This window comes from Chlorocebus sabaeus, chromosome 16, assembly GCF_047675955.1.
Source record: "Chlorocebus sabaeus isolate Y175 chromosome 16, mChlSab1.0.hap1, whole genome shotgun sequence".
Lineage (NCBI taxonomy): Eukaryota > Metazoa > Chordata > Mammalia > Primates > Cercopithecidae > Chlorocebus > Chlorocebus sabaeus.
The window spans coordinates 1,081,610-1,105,708 of record NC_132919.1 but is presented as its reverse complement, the minus strand read 5'-3'; the positions used below and the strand labels follow the sequence as shown (position 1 = coordinate 1,105,708).

Here is a 24,099-nt window from a genome sequence, read left to right as displayed (position 1 = left end):
AGGGGGATTTGTTCATGAGGGGTCAAGAAAGAAGCTGCCTTCATAACAGGAAAGGGCAAAGTGAAGCAGCAGGTACGGATGGAGAAGCTGCGGCCAGTTGTCCAGAAGATCTAGCAAAGACCGTAAAGGAAGGTCACTGCACTAAACACCAGATTTTTGGCCAGGCGCCTAAATCTGATGGTGGCTCACGCCTGTAATCCCAGCACTGTGGGAGGCCAAGGTGGGTGGATCACTTGAGGTCAGGAGTTCAAGACCAGCCTGGCCAACATGGTGAAACCCTGTCTTTACTAAAAATACAAAAATCAGCCAGGCCGGGTGGCGCACGCCTGTAATCCCAGCTACTCAGGAGGCTGAGGCAGGAGAATCACTTGAACCTGGGAGGCAGATTGCAGTGAGCCGAGATCACGCCACTGCACTCCAGCCTGGGCAACAGAGCAGACTCTATCGCAAACAATAACAACAACAAAACAAAACAAAAACAAAACATCAGGTTTTCAACGTAGACAAAACAGCCGTCTATTGGAAGAAGACGTATGTAGGACTTTCATCCTAGAAAAGGCGTCCATGCCTGGCTTCGAAGCTTCAAAGGATGGAAGGACAGGCTGACTCTCTTGTTAGGGGCCAAGGCAGGGGGTGACTTTAAGCCAATGCTCGCTGAACATTCAGAATATCCCAGGGACTTTAAGAATAATGCTCAAACGATGGTATTCTTCACAGAAATGGAAAAAAATGCTAAAATGTATATGGAACCAAAGCAAAAATAACAAAACTGGAGGAATCACGTTACCTGACTTTATTTTTTTGAGACAGAGCCTTGCTCTGTCGCCCAGGCTGGAGTGCAGTGGCACAATCTTGCCTCACTGCAACCTCCGCCTCCCGGGTTCAAGCAATTCTCCTGCTTCAGCCTCCCGAATAGCTGGGATTACAGGCAGGCACCTGCCACCATGCCTGGCTGATTTTTGTATTTTTAACAGAGTCAGGCTTTCACCATGTTGACCAGGCTGGTCTCAAACTCCTGACCTCAGGTGATCTGCCCGCTCCAGCCTCCCAAAGTGCTGGGATTACAATTGTGAGCCACCACACCCGGCCTCTTTGAGGACTTTTGATGCTGCTTTGGTGGAATAATGGTCAGGGCTGGGCTCCCTTAGCTGCTCTTCCCTCTCTCACTCCCATCCTCAATTCTTGGACAGAAAATAAGTTTATCACCTACAATCAGCCTTTGTATCACCCTTGCGATGGGCTGGAGGGTGTCACTGCAGCCTGGGTGATGAGTGAAACTGTCTCAAAAAAAAAAAAAAAAAAAGAAAGAAAGAAAAGAAAAAGAATAAAAAATAAAGTTAGCAATATTCAGCAATGATGTGGCCGGCAAGAGCCTGCAGAGGGTCATGGGCCAGGTCACCCATCCTCACTGAGTCCTGAGCAGCTCTCGGCTCAGCCCACGAGGCTCTCAGGAGCAGGTCCCTGCCTCCTCTCCAGCACGGCCCTCTCCCCCTCTGCTCACTGTGTTCTAGCCCTCCCAGCTATTTATAGTCCCCTCCAGGGGCCCTGCTGTTTCCTACTGTGTGCCACTGCCAAGCCTCCTCTCACTGCCTGAAACTCTGCTCCTGTCCCCCACCCGCCTGGCAGGCATCCACACAGCTTTCAAGATCCAATTAATAACATTAATAATAGCAGCTGAGATGGATCGGGTGCTTCCTATGTGCTAAGTGCCTTACGCGTGTTATCCAGTTTAACGCCCCCAGCGGCCCGTGCGCTTGATCCAGTGTCGTCCCCCGTTTCACACGCATTTGCTAAACCCATATCCATGTAGGAGCAGCCGCCCTGTGCCAGGCACTCTTCAGAGGCACAGAGAGGTTAGGAAGTGCCAGAGCGTGGGCTGGAACCTCAGCTGCCTGACGGAGCGTGGGCTGGAACCTCCACTGCCGGACCGCAGGGTCCCTGCCGTCAGCCACAGCAACGAACTGCCTTCCTTAGCGTGGCACCAAAACCTCCTCAGCCACCTCCTCGCCCCGAGTGTTGCCCACTCCCTCCCCTCTGCCTCGCCGGGCCTCTGAGGCCTCTGTCATAGTATCTCGGAGATGTGATTGCTGATTGGACTACCTTTCCTGGATATTATCTGGAAATGTGTTCATTTCAAGCAGCAGAAAGCCTAATGTCTAGGGACTTACATTTCCCATTAGCAAGAAATGAGATGAGCTCTTCCTAGCATGGCTTAGTAGCTGAACAGCATGAGGGAAATGGCTCTGTTCTTTCTTTTGTGTATTTATTTAATTTCACTTAATTAATTAATTAATTTTTATTTTTTGAGATGGAGTCTCGTTCTGTCACCCAGGCTGGACTGCAGTGCCACGATCTCAGCTCACTGCAACCTCCGCCTGCTGGGTTCAAGCGATTCTCCTACCTCAGCCTCCTGAGTGGCTGGGATTATGGGCGCCCGCCACCATACCTGGCTAATTTTTGTATTTTTAGTAGAGACGGGGTTTCACCATGTTGACCAGGCTGGTCTCAAACTTCTGATCTCAGGTGATTCACCCGCCTCGGCCTCCCGAAGTGCTGAGATAACAGGTGTGAGCCGCCGCGCCGCTAATTTTTGTAGTTTTTGTAGAGATGGGGTTTTACCATCTTGCCCAGGCTGGTCTCGTACTCCTGACCTCAGGTGATCTGCCCACCTCGGCCTCCCGGATTGCTGGGATGACAAGCGTGAGCCACGCGCCCGGCCTCTGTTCTTTCTTGACCTCTTCCTGTGGCAGCGGCAAAGCCACTGTAACTCCAGTCATCACCTATGAGTTCAAGGCAAAAAGTCCCTTTGTCATCATCAGAGTCAGGGCCTTGCCAGAGGCCCCAGAATGCTTCACTCGGGTCCAGAATGGTGTAGGGCAGCCATTCCTGGTTATAAGAGAGGCAGAGAAAGGGGGTACCTTGCCTGGGACTGGGCTGTTGCCACTTCCTAGAAAACGAGGGTAGAGTAAGCAAGGGCGAAGGGAAGGTGGGTGTTGGGTGTCTGCCATGCCCTAGACAGCAGAGACCGTATATTCATTTTTTACACATTTGCAGAATCAGAATGCTCTAATGATTTCGTGTTGTAGCTTTTCAGACTTTTTTCTATGCACATATATTTTTACTTTTTTCAGACATTGTAACACACTGTACATTACCGTTGTTAATCTTTTTGCACTTGATAAGATACTATTCATCATCCATATAGTTTTTAATGCTATATAGCAGCCCATCTTGTGGAAAAACCATAATTGGGCCGGGTGTGGTGGCTCAAGCCTGTAATCCCAGCACTTTGGGAGGCCGAGACGGGTGGATCACGAGGTCAGTAGATCAAGACCATCCTGGCTAACACGGTGAAACCCCGTCTCTACTAAAAAATAGAAAAATTAGCCGGGCGAGGTGACGGGCGCCTGTAGTCCCAGCTACTCGGGAGGCTGAGGCAGGAGAATGGCGTAAACCCGGGAGGCGGAGCTTGTAGTGAGCTGAGATCCGGCCACTGCACTCCAGCCTGGGCAACAGAGCCAGACTCCGTCTCAAAAAAAAAAAAAAGAAAAAAAGAAAAACCATAATTGACTCAACCAATCCGATAATTCAGGTTGTTTTTAATATTTCACACTTACAAACAGCCCTGTGACTTACAACTTTATGTTCATTTATAAATGAACTATAAATGATCTATAGTATCATAGATCATAATCTTATTACCCTGGGTGTAAAGCTTGTACCAACCACTAAACCTCTTGATACCAGTTACCAGATTGACTCTAGAAAAGTTGTGTCAGTTATAGGCAGACTCCAAGAGTTTCTGCGAGTACCTGTGCCCTGACAACTATGGATATTGTCATTATCTTAAAATCCTTGCCAATTTGATACGAACAGTGAAAACTATATAGAACTTTACGTTTTCTTTGATTACAAATGAGGTTAACGTTCTTTTTAATGCACTCTGAATATTTGTAGTTCTCTTTTTAGTTTTCTGTTCATTTCTCTCACACATTTAGAAAGTTGAGGTTTTCATCTTTTCTCATTGGCTTGTAAAAGTGCTTTATTGGCCAGGTGTGGTGGCTCACGCCTGTAATCCCAGCACTTTGGGAGGCCAAGGCGGGTGGATCACGAGGTCAGGAGTTGGAGACCAGCCTGACCAACGTGGAGAAACCCTGTCTCTACTAAAAATACAAAAATTAGCCAGGCGTGGTGATGCGCGCCTGTAATCCCAGCTATTCGGGAGGCTGAGACGGGAAAATCGCTTGAACCTGGCAGGCGGAGGTTGCAGTGAGCTGAGATTGCGCCACTGCACTCCAGCCTGGGTAACAGCGAGACTCTATCTCAAAAAAAAAGAAAAAAAAAAGTGCTTTCGGTATTCAAGTATTGTCGTAATATGCAGAACATAGGAAAGTTCCTAAGAGAGGGCACAGATGAGGCAGATTTGAGGGCAAAACAGGATTTCATCAGGTGGACAAGGGGTAAGGAGGGATATATATGTGTGTGTGTGTGTGTGTGTGTGTGTGTGTGTGTGTGTGTGTTCATAGACACAGGGTATCCCTGTGTTGGCCAGGCTGGTTTCAAACTCCTGGCCTCACGTGATCCTCCCGCCTCAGAGGATACCCCACATCATAGTGCTGGGATGACAGGCGTGAGCCACCGTGCCCAGTAAGGAGGGTTTTCTAGGCACAGGAGCAGCATGTGCAAAGGGGGGAGCTGTGTGCGTGTCAGGCACTGCATTTGTGTCTTAGTGCTGCCATTGGAGATTGCCATGAACTTGATGGCTTAAAACAACAGAAATTGATGTTCTCGCAGTCTGAAGACCAGAAATCTGACATCAAAGTCCCAGCCAGGCAGGTGGCGGCCCCTCCCCAGTCTGCCGGGGCAGAGTTCTCACTTACTCCTTCTCCCAGGGTCTGGTGGCTCCAGGCATTCCTTGGTTGGTGGCAGCCCCACTCCAAACCCTGTCTCTGTCTTCTCCTCTGTCTGTGTCTGCCCCTTTCTTTTTCCATAGGGACACAGCATTGGATTTAGGACCCACTGGTTAATCGGTGATGATCTATCTCATCTTGAGATCCTTAATTTAATCACATCTACAAAGAATTTTTTTCCAAATAAGGTCACATTCCCAGGTCCAGGAATTAGAGTCTGGACATACCTTGTCGGGGGTGGGCCACTACGGAACCCACCGCAGGGAGCTAGAAGGAGTCTGACGTCACAGGGCAGGAGAATAGGACCCTGGAAAGGTGGAGCAGGTGCTGACCACAAAGGGCCTTGAGCTGAGGAGCGGGGCTGTGGAATGGGGAGCAACACGGTCTGATTTGTGACCCAGCTGCTGTGGGGAGGGTGCTGGAATTGTCCTTGTAAGAGTTGGTGAGGGTGGGGAGGAGGGGGACGCCTCACAGGACAGGAGATGAGGAGCAGGAATGGGGAGGTGTCTGGAATGGCTCCCAGGTTTCAAACTTATGTGTGTGGTCTGGTGTATTAACTTCGGGAAAAGGCTGAGTTTGAGGCTCCCAAAGGTGGAGATGCCCAGGAGTCTGCAGCCCAGACTTCTCCTGGGAATATGAACACAATTCGGGAGAGGAAGGTGAAGCGGGGTTGACGGAAGCTGGCGAGTACCAGTCCCTGCCACCACCACCATTTTATCACGAACAATTTTTTTTTTTTTTTTTTCTCGAGACGGAGTCTCGCGCTGTCACCCAGGCTGGAGTGCAGTGGCCGAATCTCAGCTCACTGCAAGCTCCACCTCCCGGGTTTACGCCATTCTCCTGCCTCAGCCTCCCGAGTAGCTGGGACTACAGGTGCCCACCACCACTCCCGGCTAGTTTTTTTTTTTGTATTTTTTAGTAGAGATGGGGTTTCACCGTGTTAGCCAGGATGGTCTCGATCTCCTGACCTTGTGATCCACCCGTCTCGGCCTCCCAAAGTGCTGGGATTACAGGCTTGAGCCACTGCGCCCGGCCTATCATGAACAATTTTAAGCACACAGAACAGTTGAAAGAATTCCTTAGTGAATAGCCAGTCACCTGCTGTCTAGAGTTCCCAATGGTGATTTTTCTACACTTGCTTTATCACACACCTGTCCATTTGTCCATCCCTCTGAACATCATCATTCCATCTTGTTTTTTTTGTTGTTGTTGGTTTTGTTTTGAGACGGAATCTCACTCTGTCGCCCAGGCTGGAGTGCACTGGCACAATCTCGGCTCACCGCAACCTCCACCTCCCAGCTTCAGTCAATTCTCCTGCCTCAGCCTCCCAAGTTGCTAGGACTACAAGGTGCCCACCACCACACCCAGCTAATTTTTGTATTTTTAGTAGAGATGAGGTTTCACCATGTTAGCCAGACTGGTCTTGAACTCCTGACCTCGCGATCCGCCCGCCTTGGCCTCCCAAAGTGCTGGGATGACAGGTGTGAGCCACTGCGTTCGGCCCATGTTATTTTTTACATATTTCAGAGTAAGTTGCAGAGAGTCGTTGTACACGTCACTCCAGCACGTCACTCAGTGGAGCTCAACATTTACTGAAGTGAATGAGTCTTAAGCACTGCCTGATAAATCTTGATGAATGCATTCGCCTGTGTACCTCAAGCCCCGTCCAGATATGGAGAACTTTTGTTATCTTAGCCCAGTGGTTCCCCTGTGCTCATTATAATGAACTCCTGTCCCCACTGCACCCTCCAGAGGGAACCATTTTTAAAATTTTTTTTTTTTTTTTTTTTTTTTTTTTGAGATGGAGTCTGGCTCTGTCGCCCAGGCTGGAGTGCAGTGGCCCGATCTCAGCTCACTGCAAGCTCCGCCTCCTGGGTTTACGCCATTCTCCTGCCTCAGCCTCCCAAGTAGCTGGGACTACAGGCGCCGCCACCACGCCCGGCTAGTTTTTTGTATTTTTTTAGTAGAGACGGGGTTTCACCATGTTAGCCAGGATGGTCTCGATCTCCTGACCTCGTGATCCGCCCGTCTCGGCCTCCCAAAGTGCTGGGATTACAGGCTTGAGCCACCGCGCCCGGCCTAAAAATTTTTTTCCATGGATTACTTGTGTCTGTTCAGAACCTCGTTCGTGTGGAAGCGTGTGGGTTCTGGAACCTCATACGTGTGGAAGCGTGTGGGTTCCAGAACCTCATACGTGTGGAAGCGTGTGGGCTCCGGAGCCTCATACGTGTGGAAGCGTGTGGGCTCCAGAACCTCATACGTGTGGAAGCGTGTGGGTTCCGGAACCTCATACGTGTGGAAGCATGTAGGATGTGCTCTTTCGTGCTGCTTCTTCCATTTAGCATAATGTCTGAGAGGGTCACTTACGTTATTGTGCCTTTTCATTGCTGGATGGTATTCTGTTACAAGCATCTATAAGGAACACCAAATTTGTTTTTTTTTTTTTTTTTTTAACTTTAAGTTCTGGGATACATGTGCCATGGTGTTTTACTGCACCTATCAACCTGTCATCTAAGTTTGTTTGTTTTTTTTTTTTTTTGAGATGGCATTTTACTCTTGTTGCCCAGGCTGGAGTGCAATGGTGAAATCTCAGCCCACTGCAGCCTCTGCCTCCCGGGTTCAAGTGATTTTCCTGCCTCAGCCTCCCGAGTAGCTGGGATTACAGGCTCCCGCTACCACACCTGGCTAATTTTTTTGTCTTTTTAGTAGAGACGGGGTTTCACCATATTAGCCAGGATGGTCTTGAACTCCTGACCTCAGATGATCCGCCTGCCTAAGCCTCCCAAAGTGCTGGGATTACAGGCGTGAGCCATTGCTTCTGGCCCCGTCATCTAGGTTTTAAGCCCCGCATGCATTAGGTATTTGTCCTAATGCTCTCCCTCCCCTTGCCCTCCACCCTCCAACAGGTCCCAGTGTGTGATGTTCCCCTCCATGGGAACAGCAATTTTTAAAGGATAGGTAGAGAAAGAAGATTTCGCCAAGGAGTCTGAGAAGGAACAGTGACAGTCACAGGAAAAGCACCAAAGTGGGGTCGTCAGGGAAAAATCACCTTAGGTTTGACTTTGGATAATAGAAAAACCAAGTAACAGAGGCTTAAATAGCATTGGCATTTTTTCTTTCTTTTGTGTAAAAACATTCAGAGGTAGACCATCCTGGGTTCCACTGTGCCATCAGTGACCTGGACTCCCAGCTTTCTGCTCAGCCGTCTTCAGTGCTGGCTTCTATCCTTGGCTCACCTCATGGTTCGGGATGGCTGCTGGGGCTCCAGCCATCCCATCAACTCTCCAAACCAGCAACAGAAGAAGGAACAAGGGCAGCGTGGGTAGTGTACCTTTTGGCTAAATCAGTCTCTTTCAGCAGCTTCCTCCAAGTTCCACACGTATCCATGTAACATCTCGTGGGCCAGAACGTAATCATATGGCTCACACCATCAGGAAAGGTGTCTTTGAACTAGCCGCTGGGTGCACTGCCACTCTGAATACAGTAGGATTTCTGTTAGTCGGCGGGGAAATGGATATCGGCTGCCAGCAGCCTTGTCTGCCTTTTCTTCTTTTTTGAGATCTGGTGCGCAAGCCACTGTCTGCTCAGCATACCCACCTGTGGCTGTTGGAGACTGAAGCCTGTGCTCAGTTAGGTCCCCATCTTCCTCCCTCAGGGCTCCTGCCTTCTCTGAGGATTGGTTTCCCCATCTTTTCTGCACCCCTTTTCCTGGTTGGAGTCTCCTGGGCTCTTACGGTTTTGTGGGGGCAGAAATGAAAGGGGGAGGCCCTGGAAATGTTCGCAGACCAAGCACTTTTGCTGCCCCTGGGCCTCCCCCCCACCAGACCCTGTCCTCAGGCCCCCCGTGTTCAGCTCCATGGTCAGCCCCCCTTAACAAGGAGGGATATGGAAGGGGACTTCTCTGGAGTGAGATTCAGAGGGAAAGGGAGGGCATTTGAGACCTGGATTCAGATCCTGTGACCTTCAGCAATTGTATGTAAATTGGGGAAAGAAAGAACTGCCTCCCCACGAAACATCCAGGCTGGAAGGAGCAGGAGATAGCAGGGCCGGGGTCCTCTGCTCGGATCGGGATGAACTGTGCCCATGGGGAGACGGGCAGAGAGACCTTCAGCCGCCTTCCCTGCCGTCCCTTCCCCCCGTGCTCTTGGACGATCTCCCAAGTGTGTGGGTTCCATTCCTGCGACTCCTGGGAACTGGTCAGCGTACAGAAGAGTCTGCTTGGTCGGCTGGAATCTAAACTGTGGGCAAGGCCGGGGTCTACTATTCCTCATTTTCCTTGTCCTTAACTCCAGGCACCAACAGGGCAGCCTGGAGCCTTCTGGAGAGGAGGAGGCAGGAGGGAGGGGCCGGTGGGAAGCTGCCCTCCATCCCCTCCTGTGCTTCTCCAGAGTGAGGGGGTCTCACCAAATGGCCAGACCCCACTTGGAGCCAGACTCAGGCCAGCTGGGTGCTGCTGTGCCTCTTTCTCCTCCGCCTGGAAGGAGCAGAGTCAGTTCACATCCCGCCAGCCACAGACACAGGTGTCATGGCCTCCAGGGCACTGGGCCTTATGTCCCAGGTGTGTGGCATACACGCATCTCAGTGGGAGGCGTCCTGGGTCCTGCCCGGGTGTGTGGCGTACACACATCTCACTGGTAGGCATCTCTGGGTCCTGTGGTTCTTCATACACAAGCTTGTTTAGGGAAAAAACTAGTTCATGTCCCCTGGCAGCTGAATGGGGCATTGGCTCAGGGACGAGGAGAGGCAGCCGACAGAAGCAGGTGCAGCGAGCCTGGGGGAAGCGCTCGGCTGCCAAAAGGCCAGATTGGGCAGAGCGTGGCTGTGGCCAGGCATCCCGGTGACCTGTTGACACCATTCTCCGGCTGCTGGTTGCCTGTGGGCTGGGGTGTTGTGACAGCAGAGGGAGGAGCTGGGGCCCCCGTGGAGAACTTGGCTGGCCGGGACTTGGCTGAAGCCTCAGACCTGAGACAGACGGTGCGATCCTCTGCCATTCATTCGCTGCACACACTTTCCCGAGAGCTGCCACAGGTGGGGTCGGGGATGCTGGCGCACAGTGGTGACTGAGACGCCCACCTCCTACCCCAGGGGCTCAAGGACAAAGGGGCAGGATTCACTAAGGTGCCAGGGAGCCAGGTGCCATAGGGAGGGCGACCTGGAGAAAAGGATGTCTGGGCAGATGGCAGGGCAGGCTCAGCCAGCCTCCCCCATCACACTGCACAGGATTCAAAGATGCCTGGCCAGGGAGTCACGCCTGGAAGATACCCGGGGAGTGTTCAGCAAGCAGATGCCACCACTGGGCAGTCCAGTGTGTAGGAAGCTCCCGCTGGCCCCAAGGCTGCCGGCACGGTGATGTTCGTGTCTCCAGGATACACTGGTGCCAGCTCCCGCCGGCCTGCACGAGTGCTGAGTCTTATCCCTGTCCGAGTGTGACAGGGGTGTCCATCCCCCCGCTGGCGGCCCCAGCCTAAGGAGGTCCACCACGGCCCCTGGAAGCAACACTGTCGCATTCTCCATTCCCGGTTGTGGCGGGTCAGGGCTGGGGAAGCAAACAGGCCAACGGGCAGAGGCCGGTTTGTGGGAGGGTCCCTCCTGCAGCCTTGCTGGTGGGGCTGGACGCAGGGGCCTTTCCGAGGCCACCCTCGTAACCCTTTTGGAAAGTGTGAAGCCCTGAGCTGCTGCCCTGCACACCCGCCTCGCTGCACGGGCTCAGCCTCCCGTCCCAGGGCGGGTGGGCTCCGTGCCTGGACTCTGGAGCCCGTGTGGTGCTGGCAGCCCTGGGGGGTTAACGGGGCTGAACTTTCCAGTCGCCTTTCCTTCCCTCCTCCTTTGAGTGAAGCCCATGTTGGGGTGATAGAAATAAGTGCCGGCTCCGAGGAGTCTGCTGTGAGCCCCTGTCCCTGCCAGGCCTGGGCACAGCCTCCTTGCCCACGCCCTGCTGCCTTGGGCTCAGTCCTCCATGCAGGGCCTTGTTCTGAGAACTGAGGGCTCCCCTCCCACACCCCAGAACCTGCCCTGGCTCCCTGGAGGGAGTGGGCTCGGTACAAATGGTACCCAAGGAGGAGGGCCACAGGAAGTGACATCGCCCGCCCCCCCCCCCTCCTTATTCCCTATAAAAAGCAAAATGGTGACTCAGAGAGGAGAGTTGGAAGCGTCCTGCCTCCTGCTCCCACTGTTAATTTTTACACTTGGAATTAGGCAGAAGGCAAAGAAAACAGCAGCTTGAAATACGCGGCTGACATGCTCTTCAACGGGTAGCAACAGCAGAGCCGCTCCTCCCCGCCTCCCAGCAGCCCCGGAGCGTGCAGAGCCCAGTGCCTGCTGGCTCTCCCCGGCCCCTCACCAGGCCCAGGCCCCCGCACAGCCCCCGTCTGGGCCAGGCGTGGATGGTGCGGCCGGGGCCATGGCAGCCGGGGGCCGCCGCCGGCGCCCACTGCGCTACCAGTCCCTGGCAGCTCTGGTGGAGGATCCTCAGTGGCCTTTCTTGTTCCTTGTCTCAGACTTCAGCTACGGGACGGACGAGTACGACGGAGAGGGGAATGAGGAGCAGAAGGGGCCCCCGGAGGGCTCAGAGACCATGCCGTACATCGACGAGTCGCCCACCATGTCCCCGCAGCTCAGCGCCCGCAGCCAGGGCGGGGGGGATGGCGTCTCCCCGACTCCACCTGAGGGGCTGGCTCCTGGGGTAGGTACACCGGCTTTTCCTTCTGGGTTTGGGGAGGGGTGACAGGAAGGCCTGGGCGTCGTGGGCCAGGCCCTGCTTGGGTTGGTCTCGAGAGATTGGGACTGGAGACATTTGGACCTGGCCGTTCTTGGTGCCTTGTCATCTCGTCCTGGCCCTGGGCCCCTCTCAGGCTCAGGCTCCCCTCCCCACCTGCTTTGCCAATGCTGCCACCCCTGTCTCTTACCCCCTACTAGCCATCTGCTCCCTAGGCCTCCCAGACCCCTCCCTGTCTCTTTCAGCTTTCCCCTGTTAGCCCCTTTCCTCAAGAGGACCCAGGAGAGAACTAGGCTCTCCTCCCCTCTGCACCCAGGCTGGGCAGTGGCTACATGTGTGGCCCGTGGGCTCCAGGTATTCGGATGCTGCCCCTGCAAAGCCAGCCTGGGCCTGGCACTCCCTGTGGGTGCAATGAGCTGCCCCTCCAGCCCTCCTCTGTTCACTTTGGAAGGGAATCAACTCTGATGGCGTCCACCTCTCCTTGTTGACAGAGACGAGAGCTCTGCTCCAGAGAGAAGCGTTGTAGAAGGAATATTAAGTATGTGCTCTGAGACAGGCCAGGGATAGAAACTGTGGAGGGTTTGCAGTCCTTGTCATTAACGTGTTCCTGGCGACAGGGACTGACGCTGTCTGGGTGCAGCTTGTGTGTGCGCATCACAGACACATGAACGAGCAAAACGGAGATTCTGGGGGGTGGTTTGCCTGAAGCTGGGAGAATCCATGCGGGTCCTCTGGTCAGGGGTGTGTGTTGCAGGGGGCGGTGGGAGTGCCCCATCCTTGCTTGATGAGGCTCATCCAGGCATGTTTTGTGGGAGGGTCTCTGTTCTGCCTTCCGACGTCCCCAGAGGAGTAATCGCTGAGATGCCACGGGCTGCCTCTTCCTCCTCCAGGGGCTAGTGCCCCCTACTCCAGCTGAGGCCACCTGAACGCTCCCATTCTTGAGAACCCCCCTACTCCTTCCCTCGCCAGCCTCCCTGACCACCCTCCACCCCCCACAGAGCTCTCACCCCCTCTTCACACACCGGGGTGGCTGTTATAGCCTTTGGCAACAGGGGCCTTGGCAACGGGCTTCCCACTTGGGGGAAGCCACATTGTTGCCGTGGCAACAGAGGCCGAGGCAGAGTTTCGCAGCATCCCAGCCATGCACGTTTGGGAAGGGCTGGCAGGGGGCAGGCAGGTGGGAGGCAGAGGGGCCGGCGAGGGGGTTGGTCGGTGTTGGGCCCCCCACAGCCGACATTCTGGGGTGTTTTTGCCCTGCCCTAAGACGGGGAGTGGGTTAGAGACGAGCATCTCGGACCTGCAGGGGCAGGTTTCTTGCCCTGGTCCTTTGGAGGCATTGGGCTCAGGGTACAAATAGTAACCCAAGGAGGCAGAGCAGGTGTTTAGGGACCTGAACGGGGGCCAACCGGGGGGAGCAAGAAGAAGACTTGCTCCCATCTCTGCCTTCAGCTCTCAGACCACAGCAGGGCTCAGAGCCCCGCCCCGGGGACTCGGCTCCCACCCCACGGTGAGAAGCTGCAGGAAGATGCTGTGGGATCCTGGTATGGAGCCAGGGTCTTTGCCGCTGCCTGTCCTCGCGCCGCCTCCCTCTTTGCTCCCTGTCCCCGTGCCATGTCCTCGTCACGTGACCACCACGGCTGGCGTCTGTGTCTGTTGATTTTCCGATTCCTTGGTGCTGGCAGGTGCCTTCTCTCGGGAGACAGATCACGGGCGTCACGCACAGATGCCCCCGCCTGGCGCTCTGCGGCTTCGGGGCAGAACTTGACTTAGTGGCTGTGCATCTTGCTTGGTGGCTCACGAGGGACCCACTTGGCTGGAGGACCCTGATATCCAGAGATGCTAGAGTGACCGCCCCCTAAAGTTCTTGTGGTTCTCAGGTTTGATGGTTACACTGTCGGCTGGAAGCCACGCAAGGCAGAGGTGGGGAGCACGTGTCCAGCCTGGGGATGGTCCCAGCAGAGGTCCTCTCCCGCAGCACCTGCCTTCCCTCCTGGGACAGCGTTTCTGCGCTTTCCGCTGGGTCACTGGCCCCACCTAGTGGACTCTTCAAGTATTGCTGTTTACACGGGGTGCCTGGAGGCCACTGACGCCGCTTCCTGAGTGCTTGGTTGGGGATGTTTTGGTTTAAAATACTACTAATAAAAGACCGAGGTTTCTGTGACTTGGCTGTGCTTATTTGGCCAAACAGGTCCCCTCCCCTAGCAGGCTTCCTGCTGGGGCCTTGGGAACAGGGAGGACTTCTGGACCAAATCAGACAATTGTTCTAGATATTCAGATATCCGGCTTCTGGCACGGCCTCGTCGCTGAGCCTTCCACACCCAAATATGCAGCCAACGGGAAGCCCAGGGTTGAGTCTTTGTGTTCGTCAGTGTTCTCTAGAGAAACACAACCAATAGGGTGTGTGTGTTTATATCTATGTATATCTATATATGAAGAAATGTATTAGAAGGAATTGATGCAGGTGATTATGGAGGCTTAGAGGTTATAATCCCTGCAGTTAATTGCTGGAGACCCAGGACAGCCAATATTAGTTCCAGTCCAAGTCCAAAGACCTGAGAGCTAGGAGAGCCAGGGATGTAAATTCCAGCTCCAAAGCCAGTGGACTCGAGGCTCAAGAAGGGCCAGTGTTTCAGTCCGAGCCCAGAGGCTGGAGAAGGCCAGCATCCCAGCCCACACCCAAGGAGTCAGGCAAGAGGAGCTTCCTCTTATTCTACCTTTTTGTTGATTTGGGTGTTCAGTGGATTGGATGAGGCCCAGCCACACTGGGGAGGACTCTGTTCTACTCAATACAAATATCAACCTCATCCCAAACACCTCACAAATATGTCCAGATTAATGTGTGGACAAATATCTGGGCACCTTGTGGCCTAGGCAAGTTGACCTAGAAAATGAAATATCACACTGTTGCTCTCTCAGCTGCCCAGGATGGAAAGTAGTTAAGCTTTGCACAGATGAAAATCTACTGCTCTCAGGCCGGGCGCTGTGGCTCACGCCTGGAATCCCAGCACTCTGGGAGACTGAGATGGCCAGATTACCTGAGGTCAGGAGTTCAAGACCAGCCTGGCCAACATGGTGAAACCCCATCTCCACTAAAAATACAAAAATTAGCCAGGTGTGGTGGCAGGCACCTGTAATCCCAGCAACTCAGGAGGCTGAGGTGGGAGAATCGCTTGAACCTGGGAGGCAGAAATTGCAGCGAGCCAAGATCTTGCCACTGCATTTCAGCCTGGGTGACAAAGCGAGACTCCATCTCAAAAGAAAAGAAAAGAAAAGAAAAGAGAAAGAAAATCTGCTACTCTTTAAGCTGTGAGACACTGGGCAAGTGTCCTCATACCGCTGAGCCTCAGTTTTCTTGTCTCTAAATAGCTCTAACTCCCCTGAAAGGTAGTGGGGAGGAGGCCCCACTGTGGGCAGCTGCAGGAAGGTGCTGCAGAATCTCAGCATCAGGGGAGGCCTGCAGCGTCAGGCCTGGCTCACCGAAGTGCACAGCCCTTGGCCACCAGGGCCCTCAAGACTTTTCTCACCGGGTTTAGAGGGCTGGCGGACCAAGAGCATTGCAAAGACCGAGTCTGATCAATATCGGCTGCACAATGACCGAACCTGCTTTTGCAGTCAACCTCCTTTCTGCCACGTGGGGTGGCCCCGGGTGAGGCTGGGTCTCTGCGGTGTTGACAGGGCGTATGCTCCTCTCTCCCCAGCACGCCCTCCCACAGCCTTGCTCTCTGCCTTTGTCTTCGTTTGTGTCCCCAAGACATGCACCCCACGGAGGTATTAGGGTGACACCTAAAACTGTGTCCCACAAACCCTGCCCAGGTCCAGGCTGAGCAGGGCAGCACAGCAGAGCCAGGCCCACAGACCACTGGTGGCTCCATTCAGCTGAGAGTGCCCGGATTCATTCTCAGAAGGAAGGGCCAGGACTCATCTCAGCTGACAAGTGGAGATGTAGATTCCTAAGCCAGGACCATGGTGTTCCAGAAAATCTGACTCCCCACAGGCCACAGACTCCTCTGTCTCCCCTCCTGGGAAGCTCAGTAAAAAGGGGCCGCAAGGCAGAGAGAAGAACTGGGTTTTGTCCCCGCTCTACTGCTGTCTCGCTGTGCGGCCTGAGGAGTGTCACTCACCACTCTCTCCCCGGAGCTGCAGTTTGCTCATCTGTAGAGCGAAGACACTGAGAATTTCCTCCCTCCTGACCTCACACGGCTCAAGCCTCACAGCTGTTGTGAGGTTTCTGTGAGATGGTGTTTGGTAGAATGCTTTGTCAATGTAAAATTGAAACGGGTTTAGACTCTAGCCTGCAGGAGAACCCAAAGATAAGGGTGGAGGTGAATTGAAATCCTCACCATTAGCCGGGAGTGGTGGCTCACACTTGTCATCCCAGCACTTGGGGAGGCTGAGGTGGGTGGATCACCTGAGGTCAGGAGTTCAAGACCCTCCTGGCCAACATGGTCAAACCCCGTCTCTACTAAAAATCACACACACAAAATTAGCTGGGTGTGGTGGCAGGTGCCATCTACTAGTAATCTCAGCTATTTGGGAGACTGAGGCAGGAGAATTGCTGGAACCCAATGGGGTGGAGGTTGCAGTGAGCTGAGATCGCGCCATTGCACTCCAGCAGCCTGGGGAACAGGGTGAGATGCCATCTCAAAAGAGAAAAAAAAAGGGAAAAAAATCATCATAATTGTCCCTATCATCCTCTTCCTCCTCCTCCTCATCACAGCTGCTTAGAGAGGCTTGTCCAAAACCTTTTATGTGCGTGGTTTCATTTAAGACCCTCAACAACTCTTTGAAGTAGGTGCTGTAACCATCTCCACATTACAGGTGCGAAAACTGAGGCTCAGAGAGGCTAAGATTAGCTGGGCATGGTGGTTCACTCCCATAATCCCATCTACGTGGGAAACTGAGGCAGGAGGATCGCTTGAGCCCAGGAGTTGGAGGCTGAAAGGTGCTAGGATCACGCCTGTGAATAGCCATTGTACCCCCACCCGGGTGACAGAGCAAGACCCCATCTCTTAATAATAATAACTATTAATATTATTATTGTTTGTCCAAGACCATGCAGCCAGTGGGGCCAGAGCATTATTGAGATGGGTTTCTGTGATGCCAGAGTCTGCCCAGCGCTGCCACGTCCCGCTCACATACCCTCCCTTGTGAAGCTTTCACACCCACCCCACCGCTGACCCCATTGCAGTTTGGGAGATGTGCACGGTCACTTGTGGGGTGCATCTGCCCTGTGAGATCAGGACCTTAATCCCTGATCATCTCTGTGGCCCCCAGTGGAAGCTTCTTGGCACCTAGGGGTTCTGACTGGTATTTGTGGAATGGAACCAAGTAGTTCTGGGATGTTCAGTCAGGAGGAAGGGAGGAGCAAAGGAAGGCTCAGGCAATAATGCTGAGAAGAACTCAGGCTCAGGGATAATGCTGGGAAGAACTCAGGCTCAGGCAATAATCCTGGGAAGAACTCAGGCTCAGGGATAGCGCTGGAAAGAACCTAGGCTCAGGACTGGGAAGAACTCAGGCTCAGGGTTAATGCTGGGAAGTACTCAGGCTCAGGCAATAATGCTGGAGAGAACTCAGGCTCAGGGTTAATGCTGGGAAGAACTCAGGCTCAGGGTTAATGCTGGGAAGAACTCAGGCTCAGGCAATAATGTTGGGAAGAACTCAGGCTCAGGCAATAACACTGGGAAGAACTCAGGCTCAGGGTTAACACTAGGAATAACTCAGGCTCAGGGATAATGCTGCGAAGAACTCAGGCTCAGCAATAACACTGGAAATAACTCAGGCTCAGGCAATAATGCTGGAAGAACTCAGGCTCAGGGATAATGCTGGGAAGAACTCAGGCTCAGGGAAAATGCTGGGAAGAACACAGGCTCAGGGATAATGCTGGAAAGAACTCAGGCTCAGGGGTAATGCTGGGAAGAACTCAGGCTCAGGGATAACGCTGGTAAGAACTCAGGCTCAGAGTTAATGCTGGGAAGAACTCAGGCTCAGGGATAACACTGGGAAGAGCTCAGGCTCCGGGATAATACTGGAATTACTCAGGCTTAGGGATACCACTGGGAAGAACTCAGGCTCAGGCCATAATGCTGGGAAAAATTCAGGCTCAGGGATAATGCTGGGAAGAACTCAGTCTCAGGAATAACTCTGGGAAGAACTAAGGCTCAGGGATAATGCTGGGAAGAACTCAGTGTCAGGGATAATGCTGGGAAGAACTCAGGCTCAAGGATAATGCTGGGAAGAACTCAGGCTCAAGGATAATGCTGGGAAGAACTCAGGCTCAGGAATAACGCTGGGAAGAACTCAGGCTCAGGGATAACGCTGGAAAGAACTCAGGCTCAGGGTTAATGCTGGGAAGAACTCAGGCTCAGGGATAACACTGGGAAGAACTCAGACTCAGGGCTGGGAAGAACTCAGGTTCAGGCAATGATTCTGGGAATAACTGAGGCTCAGGCAATACACTGGGAAGAACTCAGGCTCAGAGATGATGCTGGGAAGAACTCAGGCTCAGCAATAACACTGGGAAGAACTCAGGCTCAGGCAATAATGCTGGAGGAACTCAGGCTCAGGGATAATGCTGGGAAGCTGGGAAGAACTCTGGCTCAAGGATAACACTGGGAAGGACTCAGGCTCAGGGATAATGCTGGGAAGAACTCAGACTCAGGCAATAATGCTGGGAAGAACTCAGGCTCAGGGATAATGCTGGGAAGCTGGGAAGAACTCTGGCTCAAGGATAACACTGGGAAGGACTCAGGCTCAGGCATAATGCTGGGAAGAACTCAGACTCAGGCAATAATGCTGGGAAGAACTCAGGCTCAGGGATAACTCTGGGAAGAACTCAGGCTCAAGGATAACACTGGGAAGGACTCAGGCTCAGGGTTAACGCTGGGAAGAATTGCAGCCTCCTCTTCCCTTTCTTGGTCTCTTCTGAAGGCTTGGGGCTTGGGATTCGAGGTTGCTGGTAGGTGAGTGAAGAGGTGGCATGGGAGCCAGGAACTCCTGAGATGGTGCCTGCTCCACTCCCTCCTGACTGCTCCGGACCTGGGTTAGGTGGGTGTGGGACGCCCATGGCAGAGTCAGGGACTCCTCGAGTTTCAACCTCCACCTCCCAGCAGCCGGGCCCTGCATTTCTCCCCTTCCTGGATCTTGGATCCCTGCTGCAAAGAGGAGGACACGAGCTGAACCCTCCCATGTGCCAGGTGCTGTGCTAGGAGCCCAGGGGCTTCCCTGCCACCCAAGTCCTCCAGCCATGGGGCTGCGCCCGTTTGGTAGATGAAGACACGGAGGCTCAGGGTGGCTCTTGGGCTTGTCCCAGTTGGGAAGGATGTGAGTCGGAAGTAGGTAGACTAGTGCCTTGGTTGTGACCCTCGGTCCTGTCATCGCTGGCTCCCTCGTCCTCTCTGGCCCTCCCCCATTCACACCTGGCTGGGATCTTCCTCACCTCTCCCTACTGTTACGCTTCCCTGATGAACCACACCTGGCTGGCCTGGCTCATCCCACAGCTCTCACGCCCGGTCTGAAATCTCCGTCCCTGGGCTAGCAGCCCTAGCGTTGGTGCCATAATTACCCCCATTCTGCAGATGAGGAAACGGAGGCACAGGGAGCCTAGATGGCGTGCCCAGGTCACACAGTTGACAAGAGACGGCGCTGGGGCTCAGACCCAGGGTGCAGGGAAGTATTGTTTCTGTTTTAGTTTGTGTCATTGTATAAACAGTGTCGTGTAGCGGCGTCTCAACGTTAGCTTTATTTTATTTTACTTTATTTATTTGTTTGTTTGAGATGGAGTCTCACTCTGTTGTCTGGCTGGAGTGCAGAGGCACGATCTCGGCTCACTGCAACCTCTGCCTCCCAGGTTGAAGCAATTCTCCTGCCTCAGCCTCCTGAGTAGCTGGGATTACAGGCACCTGCCACCACACCTGGCTAATTTTGTGTTTTTAGTAGAGACGGGATTTTTACCAAGTTTGCCAGGCTGGTCTTGAACTCCCAACCTCAGGTAATCTGCCTGCCTCGGCCTCCCAAAGTGCTGGGATTACAGGCGTGAGCCACTTCACCCGGCCTATGTATTTCATTTTTTTGAGACAGAGTCTTTGTCTGTCACCCAGACTGGAGTACAATGACATGATCTCAGCTCACTGCAGCTTCCGCTTCCTGGGTTCATTCTCCTGCCTCAGCCTCCCGAGTAGCTGGGATTACAGGCATCTGCCACCATGCCCGGCTAATTTTTGTATTTTTAATAGAGACGGGCTTCACCATGTTGGCCAGGCTGGTCTCGATCTCCTACTTCAGGTGATCTGCCCGCCTCGGCCTCCCAAAGTGCTGGGATTCCAGGCGTGAGCCACCGCGCCTGGCCAACATTAGCTTTATGTAGTTGAACTCTGTATATGATTTTGGAGTGACTTGTACTAGAACAGAGAAAGAGGAGGCAGAGGGAGGAGCACGGTGATCTGGAAGGTGATCTGGTTCCATCTGTGGCTGTAGTTAGTGGCTGCAACCTGCCCTGGCACTTGCCCTTTGGTGTTGGTTCCCATTGGCGGAAGAGCTACTGAGCTTCATACAATCTGGAGGTGGGGCTTGAGTTTCTGCCAGGAAGGTTGGGAGAGCCAGGGAAAAGCAGAGAGGCGGGAGAAAGTGCTTCAAGCCGAGGACCTGCCACTGTTAAAGGCCTGGAAGTGAGAACGTGCCAGGCCCTTTGAGAGGTGACTGTCAACACTGAGATGGGTGAGTCATCGGCTGGGGCCCCACCGCCCTTGTTTGGGCTGGCTTGGTGGCTTCCTGCTGGGCACAGAGTGAGCAGTGTTTTAGAAAGAGTCATTTGATGTCACCGGGAGGGATGCAGGACAAATGTCCTGTCACACCTGGCCTGAAATCCTTCAGCACCTTCCCTTTGCCTGTAGGGCCCCCCTTCCCTATAGGGCCCCCCTTCCCTTTGCCCATAGGGCTCCCCTTCCCTTTCCCTATAGGAACTCCCTTCCCTTTCCCTATAGGGCCCTCCTTCCCTTTGCCTATAGGAACCCCCTTCCCTTTGCCTATAGGGCCCACGTTCCCTTTGCCTATAGGGCCCCCTTCCCTTTGCCCATAGGACCCCCTTCCCTTTGCCCATAGGGCCCCCTTCCCTTTGCCTATAGGAACCCCCTTCCCTTTGCCTATAGGGCCCACGTTCCCTTTGCCTATAGGGCCCCCTTCCCTTTGCCCATAGGACCCCCTTCCCTTTGCCCATAGGGCCCCCCTTCCCTTTGCCTATAGGAACCCCCTTCCCTTTGCCTATAGGAACCCCCTTCCCTTTGCCCATAGGAACCCCCTTCCCTTTGCCCATAGGGCCCCCTTCCCTTTGCCTATAGGAACCCCCTTCCCTTTGCCCATAGGAACCCCCTTCCCTTTGCCCATAGGAACCCCCTTCCCTTTGCCCATAGGGCCCCCTTCCCTTTGCCCATAGGAACCCCCTTCCCTTTGCCTATAGGAACCCCCTTCCCTTTGCCCATAGGAACCCCCTTCCCTTTGCCCATAGGAACCCCCTTCCCTTTGCCCATAGGGCCCCCTTCCCTTTGCCTATAGGAACCCCCTTCCCTTTGCCCATAGGGCCCAACTCAAACCCTTTGCACAGCTGTCAAGTCCTTGTCTGACCTGACCCCTGGACCCCCTGCCTACCTCTGTGGCCTCAGGACCAACTCCCTGCTAGAATGTGAACTCCCACAAGAGAGAGATTTTGTCTGTTTTGTAACAAAACTTTTGCTCATTGCGGTCTCTGGTGCCTAGAACTGTGCCTGGCACACAGTGGGTGCTCAGTATTAGCTGAATGAATACACGAACCAGCCAGACTAAAGTCACGTCATTGTGCCTCACAGCCTCTCTCCTGTCTGTCCCCCAGTCCCACTGGCACCTCTAACCACTGCTTTTTTTCTTTTTTACTTTTTTTTTTTGAGACAGAGTCTCTCTCTGTCACCCAGGCTGAAGTGCAATGACATGATCTCGGCTCACTGCAGCTTGTGCTTCCTGGGTTCATTCTCCTGCCTCAGCCTCCCAAGTAGCTGGGATTACAGGCACCCACCACCACACCCAGCTAATTTTTGTATGTTTAGTAGAGACGGGGTTTCATCAAGTTGGCCAGGCTGGTCTCGAACTCCTGACCTCAGGTGATCTGCCTGTCTCGGCCTCCCTGGGATTACAGGCGTGAGCCACCGCGCCCAGCCATAATTTTTTTATTTTTCCTTTTTTGAGACAGAGTCTTGCTCTGTGGCCCAGACTAGAGTGCAGTAGTGTGATCTCAGCTCACTGCAACCACTGCCTCCTGGGTTCAAGTAACTCTTGTACCTCAGCCTTCAGAGTAGCTGGGATTACAGGCCTGTGCCACCACTCCTGGTTAATTTTTGTATTTTTAGTAGAGACAGGGTTTTACCATGTAGACCAGGCTGGTCACGAACTTCTGACCTCAGGTGATCTGCCTGCTTCGGCCTCTCAGAGTGTGGGACTAAAGGCGTGAGCCACTGAGCACGGTCAAATTTTTTTTTTTTTTTTTCTCTGTTGCCCAATCTGGAACACAGTAGCACAAACACAGTTCACTGCAGCCTCAACATCCTGGCCCAAGCAGTCCTCCTGCCTCAGCCTCCCAAGAAGCTGGGACCGGACCACAAGAGCACGCCACCACACTCAGCTAACCATTTTTTAAAATTTTTGTAGAGATGAGGTCTTGCCCTGTTGCCCAGCTGGTCTCAAACTCCTGGGCTTGAGTGATCTTCCTGCCTTGGCCTCCCAAAGTGTTGGGATTTCAGTTGTGAGCCACTGCACCCGGCCTATACGTATAGTTTATTTGTGGACAGAAATGTATAACTAACTCCTAGAGGTTCCCTCTGTCAGAGGCAACCAGAGGAGACTTTCTCTTTCTATATTATGTGTGTCTACAGAGTTAGAATTGTTAGTGATGTAACAGGAAAATAAAGAAGTTAAAAAAGAAGTGCCACGATTGGGAACGTAGAGTGGGGTCTGAGGGCACCAGCAGGCACATCTGATGCAGCCAACGGGGGAGTCACCGGAGGCTCCCTGGAGGAGGTGACGTTAAAAGTCGAATCTAAAAATGAGCAGTGGGCCGGACACCGTGGTTCACATCTGCAATCCTAGCACTTTAGGAGGCTGAGGCGGGTGGATCACCTGAGGTCAGGGGTTCAAGGCCAGCCCGGCCAACATGATGAAACCCCGTCTCTACTGAAAATACAAAAATTAGCCGGGCATGGTGGTGGGCTCAGTAAATATTAGCTGAATGAATGCATGAACCAGCTAGACTAAATTCATGTCATTGTGCCTCGGGAGGCTGAGGCAAAAGAATGGGTGGAACCGAGGAGGCAGAGGTTGCAGTGAGCCGAGACTGCACCACTGCACTCCAGCCTGGGTGACAGAGCGAGGCTCCATCTCAAAAAAAAAAAAAAAAAAAAAAAAAAGCAATAGGTGTTTCCCTGTTACCCTTTCCAGGAAAGTGGCCCCTCAGCTGAGTGGCACCTCAGCTGCAGAGTTCTGACACTGCTCCCCTCCCCAGGATGGCCCTGCCCGTCCCTTGACACTGCCTTGGGAGTCAGTCACCAGGTCAGTCTGTCCCCAAGACTGTCAGGTCCACTAGGGTAGGCACGGGTGTCCCTGTCCGTGGCTACATTCCGAATGCCAGCACAGTGCCTCGTGCACAGCAGGTGGTTAGTAAATGCCTGCTGATTGGGTCAGGGAAGGAGGGAATGGAGAGTGGGTGTGGGGGAAGGCTGTCTGTGGGGAGTGAGTCTTTGGAGACTGAGATTTAGATTTGATGGTGTCATATATCTCAGTGGCTGCAAAAGATTTCAAACATTAGCTGGGTGTGGTGTGTACTTGTGGTCCCAGCTGCTCAGGAGGCTCAGGTGGGAGGATCGCGTGAGCCCAGGAGGTCAAGGCTGCAGTGAGCCATGTTTGTGCCACTGAACTCCAGCCTGGGTGACAGAACAAGACCCTGTCTAAAAAATATAAGTTTCCGTGGGTGCCCCATTCGTTGCCCTTGGGGGAGTTCATGCCCCTCAGCCTCCACGGTGCTGTTCAGGCCACTTCTCCAAGTTCATCTTCTGTCCTCTAGCAATCAGTGCTTCTTAACCTACCTTCCCTCCTCCCTTCCTCAAGACAGAGTCTGGCTCTGTTGCCTAGGCTGAAGTGCAGTGGTATGATCATAGCTCATTGCAGCCTCCAACTCGAGCTCAAACGATCCTCCCGCCTCATCCTCCTCAGTACTTGAGATTTCAGGTGTGCCACTGCACCCGGGTTGCTGAAGCTGCTTAACCCTTTCCTTTTGGGCCTTCTCTTCTTTGCCTGGAAACCCTTCCCTATTTCCAAATGCTGCTCAGAAACCACCATCCTGTGAAGCTTCCACTCTCAGGCAGCGTTAGTGCCTCTGTCCTCCGTCCCCAGGTGGCTGGTAAACGAGAACACTGCCTCGTACGTTCACACGTCCTCACCCCAGACAGATCGAGAACCTGC

At 53.4% G+C, this 24,099-nt stretch overlaps 1 protein-coding gene across 2 annotated transcripts in view; it reads left to right on the top strand.

The window, feature by feature from the left end:
- ABR (ABR activator of RhoGEF and GTPase) overlaps positions 1–24,099 on the top strand; it is a 231,408-nt gene that overhangs the window by 97,958 nt on the left and 109,351 nt on the right. For both annotated transcript variants that reach the window (XM_037987870.2, XM_037987871.2), the window contains exon 2: positions 11,408–11,592. In XM_037987870.2, coding sequence (XP_037843798.2) covers positions 11,408–11,592 — 185 coding nt within the window. The remainder of the gene's footprint in view (positions 1–11,407; positions 11,593–24,099) is intronic.